This window comes from Azolla caroliniana, unplaced genomic scaffold (assembly GCF_043228905.1).
Source record: "Azolla caroliniana isolate FFs.n. ecotype wild unplaced genomic scaffold, voAzoCaro1.0.p SCAF_5, whole genome shotgun sequence".
NCBI lineage: Eukaryota > Viridiplantae > Streptophyta > Polypodiopsida > Salviniales > Salviniaceae > Azolla > Azolla caroliniana.
In genome coordinates, this window is record NW_028230440.1 from 22,884,432 (window position 1) to 22,905,323 (window position 20,892).

The following is a 20,892-nucleotide window of genomic DNA, read 5'->3' on the forward strand; positions in this document are numbered from 1 at the left end:
CTTTATCCAAAGGATCCAATGCCGAGGATGACGTGTGGCTATAAGGAAACAAATCACACTCTTGAACGTGCCCCAATATATTGTTAACCTTATTGGTTTGATTATACAGTTAAACGCAAAAGTGCATATGTTCAATCCTCATGTTCAGCAAGTTCACGGTCCATGTAGATGCAACATCCCCCTTTGTGCACAATGTCCACAATTCTAACTCTAAGATGTAGCACAACAAATTCAATCTTCTACAAAGTTGGAACCTGATTTGTATATCCAAAATACCAACAGACCCTTAAATTAATGCAACCATGTAAACTAACCACATCACATGCTTACAAAATAAGCTTACCACTTTACATTCTGATTGACCTCATAGGTTTCCCATACACAATCTAAACAGATAACACATTACCAAGTACATCAGCATTATCAGATTGAATCATCACATACAGTCAGGTCCACCTCTTTCCCTAGAAGTTGGATTTTTCCTCTTCTCAAAGTTCTCCCGGTTGAGATGTTCCCATATTTTCAGTGGTTTGCAAACAGTTGGCCCTACACTGCAATTACAATGATTGGAAAGTACATATTGGACTAAAATTTTGGGGAATAAATTTTCAGGGAAACACCATACTTACGTAAGATTCGTATCCTCTCACAATCCTTGCCTGAATCTTCTCCATCCGCTCATCTTTTGAAGTGTCATATATCGCCATCGCGTCATAACAAAACTTTTCTACAAATTCAGACTCCGTGCCGGTTCGGAGTGGTTCAGGGATTGCATTGTATCTATCCAACGCTTTCTTCCGTAACTTTCTCTGAAATGACTGACGAGATCTAGTATATTTCGTTTCAGCATTACAAAAGCGCGTGAATGACCTTTCCCTTTCGTAATTGCTGAAGTATGGGGCACCACGATATTTCCCTTCAAACAGCTGCTTCTCTTTCACTATCTTCAGCCCTCTTGGAAGCAGGGTCTTAATGCCATGTTCCTTTAATAAATGTGCCTCTATGTTTCTTTTCTTGTGAAACCACCGTGGGTTTTGCTGGCATGACTCTGAAGCTATACATATGCGAGATTTGGTCCCCATCGGATCTCGGCCACACTTGACGATAGAAAGTGGGTCAACTCCATCTAATTTGCCTGTGTTGTTAACATCTAATGTGCATTACAATAATAAAAAACTGCATCTATCTGTAACTGGAATACACAGATCTAAACAAAATTACCTGTTGGAGAAGAATCTGAATCTGGTTCTCCCTTTAGCTCATTGAGTGCATTGCATTCATGAACCAGTTCGGTATTTGCATCCTCCAAAGCCTCTGCCTTTGCTGCCTCCATGCTGTTTTGGGCCTCCGTATTACCTGTTGGTGGAAATTCTGAATCTGGTTTTCCTGTTGGCTCATCGAGTGTTTTGCATTCATGAACCGTTTCGGAGTCTGCATTCTTGGAAGTCTCTGCCTTTGGCACCACCATGCAGTTTTGGGCCTCCATATAACCTGTTGAAGGAGAATCCGAATCTGTTTTTCCTTTTGGCTCGTTGAGTGTATTGCATTGATGAACCGGTTTGGTATCTGCATCCTCAGAGGTTTCTGCCTTTGGCGCGTTCATGCTGTTTTGGGCCTCTATATTACCTGTTATAGGAGAATTCGAATCTGGTATTTCTTTAGGCTCATCGAGTGTATAGTATTCATGAACCAGTTTGGGGTTTGCTTCCTCAGAAGTCTCTGCCTTTCGCACCTCCATGCTGTTTTGGGCCTCCATATTTCTTATTGTCTTGGTTATGGTACCCCTTCTTACATAAACCCTCCAACCATTACCAAAGAGAAGCAGTTAGAACACATGCATTATAAGCATAGTCTGTGATACATTGTTGAAATGGAATAAGAAACGTGTGAATAATTACAGTCAAATACCTCACTTCAGTGGAACTTCTTTCACCACGTTCTGGATCACTCTCAAGGACCTCTGCGGACCTGGCAACCATCTATGCAAGCAAGGCAGAAAACAACGCATTACGTGACTTTTATGTGTACCACAATTTAGGCAATACCGAAAACAATGGATCACATGATATGTGGACTTCAGTAGATTATGTGCAATATTCATACATCAAAATCAATAATGAATATGAACAGATTTGGGAAACAAAAATTTCAACAAGAACATATGGTTTGATCAGCCAGCTATCTATATAATCATCCTTTAGATTCTGAATATACACTCTTTTGCATGCACATTATGCCCACTGACAACAATCTGAACATACACTTTCTTGGATACACAGTATGCTCGTCCTTTCCGATCTCAATATACACTCCCTGGCATGCATATTATGCCCATCCACAATAATCTGAATATACACTCTCTTGTATACACAGTATGCCCATCCGTCCCAATCTGAACATACACCCTTGCATGCACATTATGCCCATCCACAATATCTGAACATTAACTCTCTTGCATACACAGTATGTCCATCCTTTCCAATCTTAATATACACTCTCTTGTATGCACATTATGCCCATGCACAATATCTGAACATACACTCTCATGCATATACGGTATGCCCATCCCTTCCAATCTGAATATAAACTTTCTTGCTCCCTATTATGCCCATCAACAACGATCTGAATATACACTCTCTTGCATACACGTTATGCCCATCCACATTGCTCAATACCAAAAACAGTGAATAGACAATCTCTTAAATTTGTTCATGGTCATATAAATTAACGAAACAAGAAACAAAAGAATTAAAAAACATCTCTTTCTCTCTCTGTACCACAAAATCTCTTTCTACCGAGTCCAGCTCTTTCGGTGGCAGTTGGATTTTCGCTCTTCTAACAGTTAGCTGGGAGTTTGACTGTGTGTTCATCTGTCTCACGCTTGAGATGTTCCCATGATTTTCAGTGGTTTGCGAACGATGGGCCCTACACTGAAATCACGAAGATTGGAAACTACATATTGGTTTCAAATTTTGGGGAATCAATTTTCAGAGAAACACCATACTTACGTAAGATTCGTATCCTTTCGCAATCCTTGCCCGAATTTTCTCTATCCGCTCGTCTTTTGAAGTGTCGTATAGAGCCATCACGTCATAACAAAACTTATCTACAAATTCAGGCTCTGTGCCAGTTCGCAGTGGTTCAGGGATTGCATTGTATCTGTCCAATGCTTTCTTCCGTAACTTTCTCTGAAATGACTGACGAGATCTAGTATATTTCGTTTCAGCATTACAAAAGCGCGTGAATGACCTTTCCCTTTCGTAATTGCTGAAGTATGGGGCACCACGATTTCTCCCTTCTAAGAGCTGGTTCTCTTCCACTATCTTCAGCCCTCTTGGAAGCAGCGTCTTAATACCATGTTCCTTCAATAAATGTGCCTCTATGTCTCTTTTCTTGTGAAACCACTGTGGGTTTTGCTGGCATGACTCTGACACTATACATATGCGAGATTTGGTCCCCATCGGATCTCGGCCACACTTGACGATAGAAAGTGGGTCAACTCCATATAATTTTCCTGTGTTGCTAACATCTAATGTGCGTTACAATAATAATAAAAATGCATCTATCTGTAACTGGAATACACGGATCTAAACAAAATTACCTTTTGGGGGACAATCTGAATCTGGTTTGGCATTTGCCTTTGCCACCTCCATGCTGTTTTGGGCCTCTGTATTACCTGTCGGTGGAAATTCTGAATCTGGTTTTCCCGTTGGCTCACCGAGTGTTTTGCATTCATGAACCGTTTTGGAGTCTGCATTCTCAGAAGTCTCTGCCTTTGGCGCCACCATGCAGTTTTGGGCCTCCCCATAACTTGTTGAAGGAGAATCCGAATCTGTTTTTTCTTTTGGCTCATTGAGTGTATTGCATTGATGAACCGGTTTGGTATCTGCATCCTCAGAGATTTCTGCCTTAGGCGCCTGCATGCTGTTTTGGGCCTCTATATTACCTGTTATAGGAGAATCCGAATCTGGTATTTCTTTTGGCTCATCGAGTATATCGTATTCATGAACCAGTTTCGTGTTTGCTTCCTCAGAAGTTTCTGCATTTCGTACCTCCATGCCGTTTTGGGCCTCCATATATCTTGTTTTCTTGGTTATGGTACCCCTTCTTACATAAACCCTCCAACCATTACCAAAGAGAAGCAGTTAGAACACATGCATTAGAAGTATAGTCTGTGATACATTGTTGAAATTGAATAAGAAACATGTGAATAATTACAGTCAAATACCTCACTTCAGTGGGACTTCTTTCACCACGTTCTAGATCACTCTCAAGGACCTCTGCAGACCCGGCAGCCATCTATGCAAGCAAGGAAGAAAACAATGGACTACATGACTTTTATGTGTACCACATTCTAGGGAATACCAAAAATAATGGATTACATGACATGTGGACTTCAGTAGATTATGTGCAATATTCATACATCAAAATCAATGATGAATATGAACAGATTTGGGAAACAAAAATTTCAATTTGAACATATTGTTTGACCTGCCAGCCATCAACATATTCATCCTTTAGAGTCTGACTATACACTCACTCTCTTGCATGCACATTATGCACATAGACAACAATCTGATCATACATTGTCAAGGATACACAGTATGCTCATCCTTTCCGATCTCAATATACACCCCCTGCCATGCACATTATGCCCATCCACAGTAATCTGAATATACACTCTCTTGTATACACAGTATGCCCATACGTCCCAATCTAAATATACACTCTCTTGCATGCACATTATGCCCAATATCTGAACATTAACTCTATTGCATACACAGTATGCCCATCCTTCCCAATCTTAATATACACTCTCTTGTATGCACATTATGCCCATGCACAATATCTGAACATACACTCTCGTGCATATATGGTATGCCCATCCCTTCCAATCTGAATATAAACTCTCTCTGCATGCTCATTATGCCCATCAACAACAATCTGAATATACACTCTCTTGCATACACGTTATGCCCATTCACATTGTTCTCTACCAAAACCAGTGAATAGACAATCTCTTAAATTTGCTCATAATCATATAAATTAACAAAACAAGAAACACAAGAATTAAAAAACATCTCCGTTGCCAAGCAACTATAGGACAATCATGATTGGCCATTACTTGGCTAAACTATATGGCTCAATTCTAGAATCAGAATTGAGTATATGGGCAGATCAGAATGGCTGCCGTTCAGTTGGACAGGCAGGCTTTCGGAAGGGGCTCACAACTTTGGATCACATATTCACCCTCCGGGCCCTTATTGAGGAGGGCAGAGCCCACAATAAGAGGATTTATTGCTGCTTTGTGGATTTCCAAAAAGCCTTTGACACTGTGCCACGTGCGCGGCTTATGCAGCGGCTAGAAGCCCTTGGTGTTCCTGCATATGGAATGGGGAATCTATGCACTCTATGAATCCGTGTCAAGAGAAGTCCGTTCTTCCAAGGGCTTGTGAGAGGCGGTGGCTAGCACAATTGGAGTGAAGCAAGGATGCCCACTATCCCCCACTCTCTTCGGCCTCTAGGGGGTTCCGGAGCACGCCTAGCAGGTATAGCTATACACATATTACTATATGGTGATGACATTGTGCTGATTTCTGACTCTCTGGAGGGACTACAAAGACATCTTAATGCCTTAAAACTATTTTGTACAGACAAAGGTTTATCAATTAACATGGACACAACTAAAGTGATAGTGTTTAACACCACTCAAGCATGGGTAACAAGATCAGAACCAGAATTCTTCTTGGGAGAGGAAAACATTTACAGGACCTAGGTTCTCCTTACAAGAGGCTGGTTGTGCCCGACTTTCTCATGGATATGCAGCCCTTGGTGCTCTCAAGAGACAATGTGCACATTTGCAGTTCCAAGAGCCAAGGACTAAGTTATGGTTATTTGATACACTTGTCACACCAACTCTTCTCTATGGAGTAGAAACATGGGGACCGAGTCTTAACAAGGCAAATCATTGGAAAGATTTAGAGAGACATTTAGTGTCAATGATTGTTCGCATGATAAGGAGCAAAGCATTGGTGCCCCATGATATAATCCGGGCAGAGATGGGAGCAGCACCTATAATAACCTAGGCATTGTTCCGATTAGTGACATTTATCCAACGTCTTTGGGAGCTCCCTAAACGAAGGTACCCAAGCTTGGCACTTATGTCATCAAGACAACTAGCTGAAAATGGAGACACTCATTGTTGGTATTCTAAAATGCAGCAATGGTTCGAGTCACATGGCATGAGTATAAACGCACTACCCCCGTTCCAATATAGCTTGGACTATCCCCATCTAAATATGATCAAAGTGGAAAAGAACAAAGTGATCCAAACTGATATTATTAACTTGAAAAACAAGATAACATGGATCAGACCCAAAATACCACTTGGTACAAAGATGGCCCACTATAAGACACACTTCTTACATACATCAGAGGATGGATTCGTTATCAGGCCACCTTATATGGACATACATCTATCCTATGCGCTGCGTAGTGTGATAGGCCAGCTGCGAACTTCATCACATCAACTAGAGTTGAGGTAGGCAGATATACACGACTACCTCTATAAGAGAGAATTTGCCAATTGTGTCATCAAGGAGTGGAATCTGAGGAACACTATATTTGTCATTGTTGTGTCTTTTATGAAATCAGAGGGAGATACCATTGCCTCTTTAAACAAGGCTTTGGCCCACTACGCAAGGTAATGGAATACGAGGACCAACGATGCCTAGGACTTTTCTTGCTAGAGCTCAAGAGACATCGGGAAAAGTTGTTGAAGAATACAGCCACACAAGCTCATCCACAAAAAACAATCACAACTTTCTTTGGCCCCATCACTCCTAATGCTACAAGTCCATCACGGGATACACAAATTCGACCCGGACCAACACATAACAAATGGGTTACAATTGATCAGGCAATAGCAATTTGCCGTGCACGTAGGCCCTGGCCCCATGGACCATGACCTCGACACCCTTGTTATCGACAAATAAAAGCCATTATCTCCCGCCATTGTAGGTGTTTCCCTCGCTTCGGAGACATTTCCATTTTGGATCGACCTATGGTAGAGATCTTTCGAAGACAAAAGCTACAATATACCTAACTTGAGAATCTCACATGTGCCAAAAACCAGATTCCCTTGTGTAATATTTATTTTATTTTAATTTGTTCTCAAAGACGAGAAAACACTCAAGATGCAATCTCTTATTTGGTCTTATAGGCCATTTTGGCCTCTTAAAAGATGTTAATATATCTTTCTTTCTTTCTCTGCACCACAAAATCGTTCTCTGCCAGGTCCACCTCTTTCCGTAGGAGTTGGATTTTTGCTCTTCTCACAATTAGTTGGGAGTTTGACTGTGGGTTCACCTGCCTCCCGCTTGAGATGTTCCCATGATTTTCGGTGGTTTGCGAATGGTGGGCCCTACACTGCAATCATGAAGAGTATAAACTACGTATTCGACTCAGATTTTGGGTAACCAATTTTCAGAGAAACACCATACTTACGTAAGATTCGTACCCTTTCGCAATCCTTGCCTGAATCTTCTCCATTCGCTCATCTTTTGAAGTGTCGTATAGAGCCATCACGTCATAACAAAACTTATCTACAAATTCAGACTCCGTGCCAGTTCGCAGTGGTTCAGGGATTGCATTGTATCTATCCAACGCTTTCTTCCATAACTTTCTCTGAAATGACTGACGAGATCTAGTATATTTCGTTTCAGCATTACAAAAGCGCGTGAATGACCTTTCCCTTTCGTAATTGCTGAAGTATGGGGCACCACGATTTCTCCCTTCTAACAGCTGGTTCTCTTCCACTATCTTCAGCCCTCTTGGAAGCAGCGTCTTAATGCCATGTTCCTTCAATAAATGTGCCTCTATGTCTCTTTTCTTGTGAAACCACCGTGGGTTTCGCCGGCATGACTCTGACGCCATACATATGCGAGATTTGGTCCCCATCGGATCTCGGCCACACTTGACGATAGAAAGTAGGTCAACTCCATCTAATTTGACTGTGTTGCTAACATCTAATGTGCGTTACAATAAAAAATATATGCATCTATCTGTAACTGGAATACACGGATCTAAACAAAATTACCTGTTGGAGAATCTGAATCTGGTTCTGCCTTTAACTCACCGGGTGCATTGCATTCATGAACCAGTTCGGTGTCTGCATCCTCCAAAGCCTCCGCCTTTACAGCCTTCATGCTGTTTTGGGCCTCTGTATTACCTGTCTTTGGAGAATCTGACTTTGGTTTTCCCATTGGATCACCGAGTGTTTTGCATTCATGAACCGTTTCGGAGTCTGCATTCTCGGAAGTCTCTGCCTTTGGCGCCACCATGCAGTTTTGGGCCTCCGCATAACCTGTTGAAGGAGAACCCAAATCTGTTTTTTCTTTTGGCTCATTGAGTGTATTGCATTCATGAACCGGTTTGGTATCTGCATCCTCAGAGGTTTCTGCCTTTGGCGCGTTCATGCTATTTTGGGCCTCCATATTACCTGTTATAGGAGAATCTGAATCTGGTATTTCTTTTGGCTCATTGAGTGTATTGTATTCATGAACCGGTTTGGGGTTTGCTTCCCCAGAAGTCTCTGGCTTTCGCACGTCCATGCTGTTTTGGGCCTCCATATTTCTTGATTTCTTGGTTATGGTACCCCTTCTTACATAAACACTGCAACCATCACCAAAGAGAAGTAGTTAGAAACACATGCATTAGGATTATAGTCTGTAATAGATTGTTGAAATTGAATAAGAAACGTGTGAATAAATACAGTCAAATACCTAATTTCAGTGGGACTTCTTTCAGCACATTCTGGATCACTCTCGCGGAACTCTGCGGACCTGGACGGCATCTATGGCAAGCAAGGCAGAAAACAATTGATTACATGACTTCTATGTGTACCACATTCTAGGCAATACCAAATACAATGGATTGCATGATGTATGGACTTCAGTAGATTATGTGCAAAAGCAATGATGAATATGAACAGAATTGGGAAAAAACGTCAATATATGGTTTGACCTGCCAGCCATCTATATAATCATCATTTAGAATCTGAATATACACTGTCTAGGATACACAGTATGCCCATGCTTTCTGATCTCAATATACACTCCCTGCCATGCACATTATGCCCATCCACAATAATGTGAATATACACTCTCGTATACACAGTATGCCCATTCCTTCCAATCTGAATATACACTCTCATGGATGCTTATAATGCCCGTCAACAATAATCTGAATATACATTCTCATGCATACACGTTATGCCTATCCTTATTTAGAATCTGAATATATACTGTCTAGGATACACAGTATGCCCATGCTTTCTGATCTCAATATACACTCCCTGCCATGCACATTATGCCCATCCACAATAATGTGAATATACACTCTCGTATACACAGTATGCCCATTCCTTCCAATCTGAATATACACTCTCATGGATGCTTATAATGCCCGTCAACAATAATCTGAATATACATTCTCATGCATACACGTTATGCCTATCCTTATTGCTCTATACCAAAAACAGCGAATAGACAATCTCTTAAATTTGCTTATGATCATATAATTTAACCAAACAAGAAACAACAAAATTAAAAAACTGTCGAAAAGGGGACACATGATCTATTACGCCATTTGATTATGCGAGAGATCAATCTTATCAGAGAGGATATAGAAAGAGCTCTCAAAGAAAAAATGAGAAAGGAGATAGAGAAACAGAGAACACAGTTGTATACCTCTCTGAAGATTGAGTTTTTTGAAGAGATGCAGAAAGACATAACAAGCCATGCCGAGAAAAATCAAACTTAGAGCTTAAAGATGACATGATGCAATACCTTAAGGATGAAATATGCTCACATAAGGTTGAGTTAGTAGCTATAAAAGTCGATTTAGAAAAACAACAAGAAGCAGCGGAAAAATGCATCTCAACAGTTAAAGCCAATCTCACTAAGGAAATGTAAACATGGGTAGACACGGCCAAAGATACCAAAGCTCAAGCTGAGCATGCCCAAAAAAAAATCAAAACAAATGCTCCTTGGATAGAGGTAGTGAAAAAGCAAAAGGACCATCAGTGAATAGGTGGAAATGATGAACGTTACATTAGAAGAAGAGAAGAGGAGCGCTCGTACATTCATGTGGTTGGTTGGGCTGAAAAAGGAAGCCCACAAGAAGATGCCAAGAATCTCGAAACAAAGATCGAGGCATCAGATATTCCATTTGCTTCAGCATGGAGGGTGGGAAGAGATGAGTCTAGAGCTAAAGCCCTTATTATCCGCTTCATGGATATCGACAAGAAAGAAGCTTTCCTATCAAATAAAACAAATATTGTTATGCATACAAAGACCCACCAATGCATGGCTAGCAAACTCCTTGATGTACAAGGATATAGATGGGAGTCGATATGCCGTCCCCAAACTCAGACACCGGGAAGCACTAGAGGCTCAGGAGTGGTTGTGTTATACAAAATGGAGCTCCATGATAGAGTTCATGTCGTGCATAAAAACGTAGATGCACGTTACATGTGGATACAAATCAAAACAGGGGATCTTAGGGAGCTATATATTGAAATTTACTACTTTCCGCATGCCTACTCAAGGTTTGCACCTCGAGGTGAATCACCATATCTACCATTATATGATGATATCATAAAATTTGCTACTATGGGGGACATAATACAATTAGGGAACTTTAATGCACGAACTAAGAATGAACAAACAACTATGTTTGACCCCAACGAGGTTGTTTATGGAGAAGTTATGGTAGAAGAGGTTGGTCTAAAGCGACGAGCTCCAAATATGAGTGCTATAACGGCAAACACTTTCTAACCTTGGGAAGTGCACTTGGATTGGTGTTATATAATGGATTGTCACAATGGCTTGGCTCAGATGCTTTGACATGTGGGAACCCAAACAGAGATGTTCCCATAATTTTCGGTGGTTTGCGAACGGTGGGCCCTACACTGCAATTACGAAGATTGGAAACTACATATTGGTTTCAAATTTTGGGGAAACAATTTTCAGAGAAACACCATACTTACGTAAGATTCGTATCCTTTCACAATCCTTGCCTGAATCTTCTCCATCAGCTCGTCTTTTGAAGTGTTGTATATAGCCATCGCGTCATAACAGAACTTTTCTACAAATTCAGACTCTGTGCCGGCTCGCAGTGGTTCAGGGATTGCATTGTATCTGTCCAATGCTTTCTTCCGTAACTTTCTCTGAAACGACTGACGAGATCTAGTATATTTCGTTTCAGCATTACAAAAGCGTGTGAATGACCTTTCCCTTTCGTAATTGCTGAAGTATGGGGCACCACTATATTTCCCTTCTAAGAGCTGGTTCTCTTCCACTATCTTCAGCCCTCTTGGAAGCAGCGTCTTAATACCATGTTCCTTCAATAAATGTGCCTCTATGTCTCTTTTCTTGTGAAACAACTGTGGGTTTCGCCGGCATGACTCTGAAGCTATACATATGCGAGATTTGGTCCCCATCGGATCTCGGCCACACTTGACGATAGAAAGTGGGTCAACTCCATATAATTTGACTGTGTTGGTAACATCTAATGCGCATTACAATAAAAAAAATATGCATCTATCTGTAACTGGAATACACTGATCTAAACAAAATTACCTGTTGGAGGAGAATCTGAATCTGTTTCTGTCTTTACCTCACCGGGTGCAGTGCATTCATGAACCAATTCGGTGTCTGCATCCTCCGAAGCGTCTGCCTTTGATGCTTCCATGCTGTTTTGGGCCACCATATTACCTGTCGTCAGAGAATCTGAACCTGGTTTTTCTGTTGGATCACCGAGTGTATTGCATTCGTGAACCGGTTTGGTATCTGCATCCTCGCAGGTCTCTGCCTTTGGCGCCTGCACGCTGTTTTGGGCCTCTATATTACCTGTTATAGGAGAATCCGAATCTGGTATTTCTTTTGGCTCATAGAGTGTATCGTATTCATGAACCGGTTTGGGTTTTGCTTCCTCAGAAGTCTCTGTCTTTCGCACCTCCATGCTGTTTTGGGCCTCCATATTTCTTGTTTTCTTGCTTAGGGTACCATTTCTTACCAAAACCCTGCAACCATTACCAAAGAGAAGAAGTTAGAACACGTGCATTAGAAGTATAGTCTGTAATAGATTGTTGAAATTATATTACAGAAAAATACCTCACTTTCGTGGGTCTTCTTTCATCGTAATCTGGATCACTCTCAAGAAACTCTGCCGACCTGGCAGCTATCTAAGGAAGCAAGGCAGAAAACAATTGATTACATTACATGACTTTTATGTGTACCAGATTTTGGGCAATACCAAAAACAGTGGATTACATGATGTGCATATCGACTTTAGTATATTATATGCAATAGTCATACATCCAACATCAATGACGAATATGAACAGATTTGGGAAACAAAAACTTCAGTCTATACATATTGTTTGACTTGCCAGCCATCTATATATTCATCCTTTAGAATCTGAATATACACTCTCTTGCATGCACATTGACAACAATCTGAATATACACTGTCTCAGATACACAGTATGCCCATCCTTTCCAATCTCAATATGCATTCCCTTCGATACACATTATGCTCATCCACAACAATCTGAATATACACCGTCTTTCATACACATCATGCCCATCCTTTCCAATCTGAATATACACTCACTTGCATGCATATTATGCCCATCCAAAAAATCTGAATAACACACTATGCACATCCACATTGGTCTATACTGAAACAGTGAATATATTATCTCTTAAAATTGGTTGATGATAGTTATAACTTATAACTTAATCAAACAAAAAACGAAGTATAAAACATCTGCTTTTCTCAGCACATAAAATAAAATGAAATACATACCTGATCACAAATGCAGGTAGATGACAAGTGCAGATTTTCTTCCTGTTGGTTCCACTCTTGTAAGTCTCATTTTGAATATAATCTATGTTAAAAACTGTTCATTATCCTTGTGTATACAAAGCTTGAAAGTCCTCTGATCTAATTTTTGTATATTCATAAGTATCTGTGTTGAAACCTAGATATAGATACAAGTTGCCTGGTTGGACAGTTTTTTACTCTGTTTTGCGCAAGGATGTTGACACACATAAAGTTCTCCTAATTTAGTGAGTTATAGCTTGTTGGAAATCTTGGGAAGTCTATTTTTAGTTACAAAATTTCGAAGGTTCAGTCCTCTATTACGGAGAGCTATTGGAGTTTTAGTGGAGTATGGTTGCTGTTTTTTCTAGTCAAAGGGTCCATCATACTTGCGTTGTAAAGGAGGTAATATACATCCGTCCAAGGTGTTATTCTTACGATTAACTACAGTAACTTTAGTAAAATCTGATATTCCCAATTTAATAAAGCATATTTTCAACCTATCTTTGCTCTTGAATCATACACTATCTCCATCTCTTACATGTGCTCGTCTCTCTCCTTCCATTTCGTTACAAACCCTCATACATAACCCTGGTGGTTCAACGCACCGATCACAAACTCTACAACCCTGGTTTCAAGGTTTTAACTCTACAACACTGGGGTTGAGTGAGATGTAGATGGCAACCGGGTTAGAATCATTGACCCAGGTTAGAATCACTTGCCCGGGTTAGTAGTGACGAAGGTCGGGTTAGAATCATTGTCCCAAGTTAGCAAAATCATTGGCCAGATTAGAATCATTGGGCCGAGTTAGTAAAGGTAGAGGCCAAATTAGAAACATTGGCCTGGGTTACAAATGCCATAGGCCAGATTCGAAATGTTGGCCTGGGTTAGAAGTGAAAAGGCAGCAGGTTAAAAACATTGTCCAGGGTTAGAAAATTCACTGGCTCAAGTCAAACATGATAAGGGAGACAAAGTCAAGTTAGTTATGGGTGCTTGATCTTTGTGGATAATGTGCAAATTTCACAAGATTATTAAAGCGCTCCTTGCACGTCCAGCAACTACAATTCCCTCATAAGGCCTATTTAATATTTGGTTGCCACTAGAAACGTGGTTGCGCATGTAAATAGGGTTAGTGATAAGGGCTATATGATATTAGGGTTAGTGGCTGGTTGTTAGGAATAAAGGTTTTGGTTGTAGGATGATAGGGATAGTAGTTAGGGTTAGGATTACACCAAGAACGAACATTGAAGAGTATTTCTTGTATATCTAAAATAAGAACTTTGTCTAGACAAAAAAATTGTTCCCACATTTCATTTGCATTCTTTTACAAGGACCAAATGCATCTCAACTCAAAACACCATTGATGTAAGATGAAGATGTAGATGATTATATTGGTCACAACTCCGAAAATAATGAGGACATTGTATCTTTTAACTCTAGCATGAAACTGACCAACAAAATGTTTCTCATCAAACTATTCGTAATTATTCGTTTATGCAAAACATTTTAACTAATATGCATTTGACTCTTTTCAATACTATTCACTCTTGATCTCAACAAAATTCTTTTGGTAAAAAACATAGGCAAGAGTGTTGTGAAACCCACTGAAAACATTTTCGCTTTTCTTTTTTCGGCCAAAAAAGCCAGAACTTTTGACATATTTTCTCTCTTCAAAAATGCCCTAATTTTCAAAGATCAACAAGTTTGACACTCTTGACCATAGAAAAAAAAGTGTCAAAAGTTCCAAACCCTTTTACACATTTTGAATGACAAGAAATTCCAACATAAATTCTTCAATTGAAAAGTGTTGAAAATTTTGACACACTAGAGTTATTTGGACATTCTCACAACATTGCAATTTCCAGCAAAAAGAAGCGTTCGTAAACAAAGGCCCGACCCAAAGAAACACATATTGTCAAGTTTCTAATAGTTGACCAAAAGTGCTGGCGTAAGCATTGGTGACAAATCATTTTGAAGTAGTGCAACAATTACTAACACTCAAAATGCAATTACCAATGAGAGAAGTGGATAGGATGGCAGGCCACTTTAACTTAATAAAGGTCTTAATCACACTTTTGCCAAATCGACAGAGGTTGGCATCAAGGAAGTACTAAAGTTGAACCTGAGGCCTTGGCATGGCATACAAAGCGGGGTAGAGGAGATTTTTTTTCAAGGTATAGAGAACCCATTGTTGCAACATCCCAAGGTAGTGGCGTCATAGATGAACATTCAAGAGTATGCAAACGACATACACACCTTTGGAGCACACTTTGAGAGTGACAATACCAACTAAGAACAGTAAATTGCTCCATCTAGATGCCAAAAGGATTCGTAGTGAATCATACGTTCCAGATGTTTGAAGTAGAATTCTACCTCATATTTCTGGTAACAAGGTCTAGAAATTAGGTGGCCTATGATTGCTTACTAGGCCAACTGTTTTACCGATAGGAACAAAACTCCAATATCTCTTGTGCCACATAGATGGACAACCACCCTTGTTGACCACCGAGGCTATCCTGACAATACTCTCCTATTATAGGTGGGTAGACTTAAATTTCTCAGATTCCCAAGTCAATTTTCCTTCAACGCCTCCAATTGGCATTTGCACAAGTCCACACTTGGATCTTGCGAAATTCACTTGTGATGCAAGCAAACTGTGTTCCACAAAAGACCGTCTTAAATTCAATATACAGGACATTGATCTTGCTACCACATACAACTGTGGTCATATATGATGTTTTCCCCTTTACTCGTTATTCATCGCCCTGAGAATCGAGTCAAGTGAGGGGTTGTGTCTCCTCAAAAATGCATAGCATTCTCCTTGTCCTAGAAAAGAAAAGTTTTGAATCTTTTTAGAGCTATTTCCATTATAAAACATATGGATGAAAATGGCATATAGACATCATCTTGCGCCTTCAAATAAAGAGAACCCCTCAATCTTTTGAACGACTGCTAGTTATACCACAAAAAAGAGGAATGCAACAACTATATAAGCCCTGATATATTTAGAACCCATTTCCATTCCATCCCCGGCAGAGGATAGAGTTAGAAAAACTAATACTGGAAAATGAATATAGCATACTGCATCTGCTACGCCCTCATATTTTACCAAAAAAATAAAAATCCATCGCAAAACTGAGAATTGCGTAAGACACAAACTATGGAGCCTATGAATTCAAAGCTTCAGTAAGATGGATAGAAAACTCTCTGCGCCGCCAAATTCTCAAATGCTGAGGGAACATTCCTGTTCTATTCCATTTTCTCAGCTGTTTCAAGGAGAATGGGCCATGTATCTTACCCTTGAGATCCCTGTAATACAACACAGATGGATCTGTATCAGCAATGTTAAGTTCCCTACAAATTCCAGTTTACATGTGGGAACTATATAAAGGGGACTAGCTACCCCCTTCATTACGCCATCTTGATACACTGTGGAGACTCTATTGCTGAGGCTAAGCTCTCTTATTCAGATCCATTATTCAACAATCAAGGTATAGCATAAGACAATGTTCAATGGTATTGGACACCTATGGTATTCTATGTTTGTCTCATGTCCTTCCCTCGGGGGTGACCAATGTGGTAACCCTTAATCTCTTATCTTTTGTTCATCATTACTTGGATCCATAATAGTATTTTCACGACAACTTGGGTGTTCTGACGCGTTCTTGTAAAAGCATAACCATACTTCATATATATATATATATATATATATATATATATAACACCACACCTTTGATGTGACCAACAATGGGAATCACTCTTTTCTAAAGTTGTATATATGAGTAATATCTTTTGAGATGTGACATTAACTTCCCTCTAAAGTGATATAAACATATGTTTACTATTAATCTCTTTGGAACATTTGAAATCTAGGAGCCACTCCTCTTGAAAGTGATATATATGGCTATCTCTTATGCCATGTTATTGTGCACATGGGAATACAAGAAAAACATAACAATGAAAGATTCTAACCTTTTGGAACAATCTGTCTGATACAAGGTTTATCTTGATTCTCTGCCTCCTATTTACATTCATAACTTCGATTAACACATTTGTTTTCTGCTTTCCAACTTCGTAGTATTCAGATTGCAGCACAGTACCTACATACCCGCATTGCATATTGCAATAGAGGGGGTGCAGGGGGGGATGTAAAGAACTTTCAGGAAGGCTTGTCCAAAACCTAATAAAAACCTTAGAGGAGATGTAAAGGACTGAGCAAAATTGTTCATCTTACCTATTACCTGAACCAGTCTATGGTGAGAATTCCCCTCTTTGTTTATAACTCTTACTCTCACAAAGCCGCCCACAATGGCAGCTGTAAGCTTGAATGGATCATCAAGAAGCTGAAGAAGCTGTGATCGTGAGAAACAGTTTAACTCACGGATTCCATTAACGTGCTCCTTTTGCAATGAATTCGCTAAGACTGGATGAGGATCAGCATTGTTCCCAAGATAAGAACCACTAAAGAAGCTCGGTAGCTTGTACCCACAATTAAGTTTCAGCATAATCCAGTACTCCTTGAATAAAAATTCTACAGTAGTCGAATCCTCGAAATCAATCTCATTCTGCAAATCCATGAATTCAGAATAAAAACCCCGTCACAACTTCGAACTTCACTACTGTAGAATATAAATTACAGTAATAACCAAGCTTTGCGTTATATTTTTCCACAGTAAGCCTTGGACATTTTCCCCAGTCAGTACCACACTGTAGACTATGATATCACATAACGAGGTGTGGATATGATGTGGAGCATGCCTTTTTCACATGTATATTTCTAATGTAATCTATCACTGATGAAGCATATTCATGTTTCTTATTTTGTTTCATTTCCAGACGGAGTTGGAGAATGCCATGATTTTCTCTTAGATAATTTTATGATGCTGCTTCTTAATATAACCATGTACGCAGTCAAAAGCCCTAACTCTGCTTAAGGTTGCCATTCTCATGTGAATCCGGAAAACACCTTACTTGTTACTTTCTTGATTTTATCATCTGTTTTTGCACATAATGGAAGCTGCACAGTCAAAAACATGCTCCACAACATTAATCCCCCTCAGAAGATGCCATTCTTCTGGTTTTTGACAGAATGTTGAATCATACTTTGCACATATGAAATATATCGGACCTCATGATCTACTAGGAAGTTTCTAAACATGATGTTGAATCCTAACTTGGATTTAAATTTCTCAAATTCAGATGCAACATATGCAGCCTCAACGTGCAGTTGAATGTATTAAACTTAGATTTCATCCATAAAATACACGGGAAGATGGGCATGGCCTATGAGGTATCTTGAGACGAATTACTTCAAGGAAGAAAACGTTGTTTTACTCAGTGTTGTAGTAGGAGCTGGGTTCCATATGTCGTAACATCCTACAAGTTCATGGTGCAGGGGTTAACTTGAGGGAAGGCAGGCTCTTCTGGTCACATACACATACCTACTATAAGGATTGAACATGCAGAAAAGAGAACTCTTTCATGCACATACACGCTTGCATATATCATAGTGAATAAGTATTAAAGTGGGCTTTTTCCGTGCACTTACCTAGTATAAGGATTGAACATGAGGAAAAGAAGACACAATCATGCACATGCACACTTGCATAATCATAGGGATTAAATATGAAACCGGGATTTTCCATCACATGCAACATTAATTCATGCACAGTTTAGGAATTATTCATGAGGCAAAGCAGCAGGCTCTTCCTGTCACATATAAAAATAATCATAGGGATTAAAAATTAAAGCGGGATTTTTCCATCACATGCAACGTTAATTCATGCATAGTTTGGGAATTATTCATGAGGCAAAGCAGGCTCTTCCTGTCACATATAAACATGCATAGTAATAAATAGTATAAAGTCTAACCATGAGGGAAAGAAGACTCTTTCCAGCACATAAACACACATATGTAGACTACATATATACATACTTTCATTCATAAATACGAAGAAACACATATACATAACTGCACTGTGTAAAACTTATTGTGTATATGATATATGATTACATACTTACCCCATGCTCGTCTATAGTTTGGTTGAGTTCAATCATCTTGACAATTCGAAGGCAAGCTTTGCAGAGGCCATATTCATCTACACGATGCTCTGATTGTGGTGGTGGTTCTGGTATATAAGTTAATGGAAGAAACTCTTCAACAGAGATATTCATCTCAGGGCGGGGGCGGCATGAAGTGCAGAAGGATGCAGGGCACATTACACAATAGCTTGAAGGCGGCTTCGTGCATATAGTGCAGAAATGCCTTCCTGGTCATATGGTTAAAAAAATCATCGTCAATCTTTAACTAGATGATTAGATGAGCACTAGCGACATTCAAAAGGAATAGTTAACAGAGGCATTCGATTAAGAAGATGGCATTAGCAAACGAAGAAGAGGAGACAAGCAGACATTGTTAAGAATATGAGATCGGCATGACATGGTTAAGAAGAAAGGGAGAGATTAGCAATGCGTGAGTTTCTTCTTAAACAGGATTAATTAGAGTTTCTCAGTACCACAGAGCCACCTTCCTCTCCTGAAGAAAGCAAGCTCTTGGCCCAAGCATTCTGCATGGTAGACCTTACTACATTTCCTGCATTATCCAAATAATGGGGTATATAAGAAGAACGCAGACGTTTGTTTCAGGCGCCATCATTACAAAACCAAAGAACCTCAGAAATTATTACACAGAAGATGATGATGATGATGTTTATTTAACTTTGGTTTATCTCTACTTACTTGTGATCGCATACGACCAGTGTGCCTCCATCTTTACACAGAAAGCAAACGCTATCATCAACCATAGTCTTCACAATAATTGCATACAAAACAATCATCATTCGGTTAGCTCATTAGTGACTCGAATCGATAGAATCATCCATTCCATCGATGGATTGATCATCCATCGACAGGTCGAGGGATCGATGGATTGATTCACTTCCAGTGATCCCTTGACGGATAGAAATGACTGATTGATTGATCGATTACTCACTTGGGATTGATTGTTTGACTGACAAATTTTAGTTGCAAGGGGGTTGGGTGGGTGGGGGATGAAGCTTCTGCAGAGCAGAACGTGAAACCCTAAGCCTGCACTACATAATAAGATCTTTCTGATTTAGGGGGACGTGTTTGAATGATTGCTCGTGTCATTAATCGATTCATGGTACCTCGAACCACTCCATCCCACCTTCTGGTTTCCTCAGGGAATTGATGGCAAAATAAAAAAATGGCCACAGCCCACAATACATAATAGAGACTTGTTTCTGAGATACATATATGTACATACAAAAATGCCCACAAACTAAAGGATGCCCAATTCATTGCATTTTTTGTTAAGACCAAGTTCTCTCACACGCCGTGACCCGACCAACCGCTTCTTCTGTGCCAGAAGAGATAGATAAGACTCTCGGCTCTCTCTGACCTCACCAAAACTATGAACACATTCGGAGCACGTGCCGATCAAAAACTATAACATGTCCCGATTGGGCCACTCGTGTGTTCTCTTCGGCCTCGTCTAGGTCGCTCCCTGCCCATAACTAACACCTTTCCAGGACGTGATACTTCTTCGTCGAGAGATCAAACTATAACATGTCCCAAATTAGGGCCACTCGTGTGTTCTCTTCGGCCCTGTCTAGGTCACTCCCTGCCCAACACTAACACTTTTTCCGAGTCGTGCTTCCTTCCCTGGGCCGTGCTACTTCTTCGTCGAGAGCTCAAACAATAAACATGTTCCAATAGGGCCGCTCATGTGCTCTCTTCGGCCCCGTCTAGGTCACTCCCTCACCATAACTAACACTTTTCCGAGTCATGCTTCCTTCCCTGGGTCCCGCTACTTCTTCATCAAGAGCTCAAACTATAAACATGTCCCAATAGGGCCACTCGTGTGCTCTCTCTAGCCCCGTCTAGGTCACTCCCTCGCAATAACTAACACTTTTCCGAGTCCTATATCCTTCCCTAGGTCCTGCTACTTCTTTGCCGATATGAACTGCAACATTTTGAGAAGTGG

At 40.1% G+C, this 20,892-nt stretch overlaps 1 protein-coding gene across 3 annotated transcripts; it reads right to left on the reverse strand.

Moving 5' to 3' along the window:
- Nucleotides 1–341: 341 nt before the first annotated feature.
- On the reverse strand, nucleotides 342–19,697 carry LOC147864501 (uncharacterized). 3 transcript variants are annotated; one of them, XM_087320379.1, is made up of 13 exons: nucleotides 19,626–19,697; nucleotides 19,403–19,479; nucleotides 18,909–19,156; nucleotides 17,122–17,452; nucleotides 16,860–16,987; nucleotides 12,177–12,247; nucleotides 11,643–12,085; nucleotides 11,051–11,556; nucleotides 2,778–2,930; nucleotides 1,909–1,979; nucleotides 1,222–1,799; nucleotides 630–1,135; nucleotides 342–551 (listed from the first exon to the last, which is right to left on the reverse strand). In XM_087320379.1, the coding sequence occupies exons 1-13, from the start codon at nucleotides 19,688–19,690 to the stop codon at nucleotides 489–491; spliced, it is 3,240 nt and encodes a 1,079-aa protein (XP_087176505.1). In that variant the 5' UTR covers nucleotides 19,691–19,697; the 3' UTR covers nucleotides 342–488. The 3 variants fall into 3 exon arrangements, with proteins under 3 accessions (XP_087176505.1, XP_087176506.1, XP_087176507.1); XM_087320380.1 differs by lacking the exon at nucleotides 11,051–11,556 and adding an exon at nucleotides 7,507–8,012 and having other exon boundaries at nucleotides 344–551; XM_087320381.1 differs by lacking the exons at nucleotides 2,778–2,930; nucleotides 11,051–11,556 and adding exons at nucleotides 7,303–7,428; nucleotides 7,507–8,012 and having other exon boundaries at nucleotides 346–551.
- Between the last annotated feature and the right edge of the window lie 1,195 nt (nucleotides 19,698–20,892).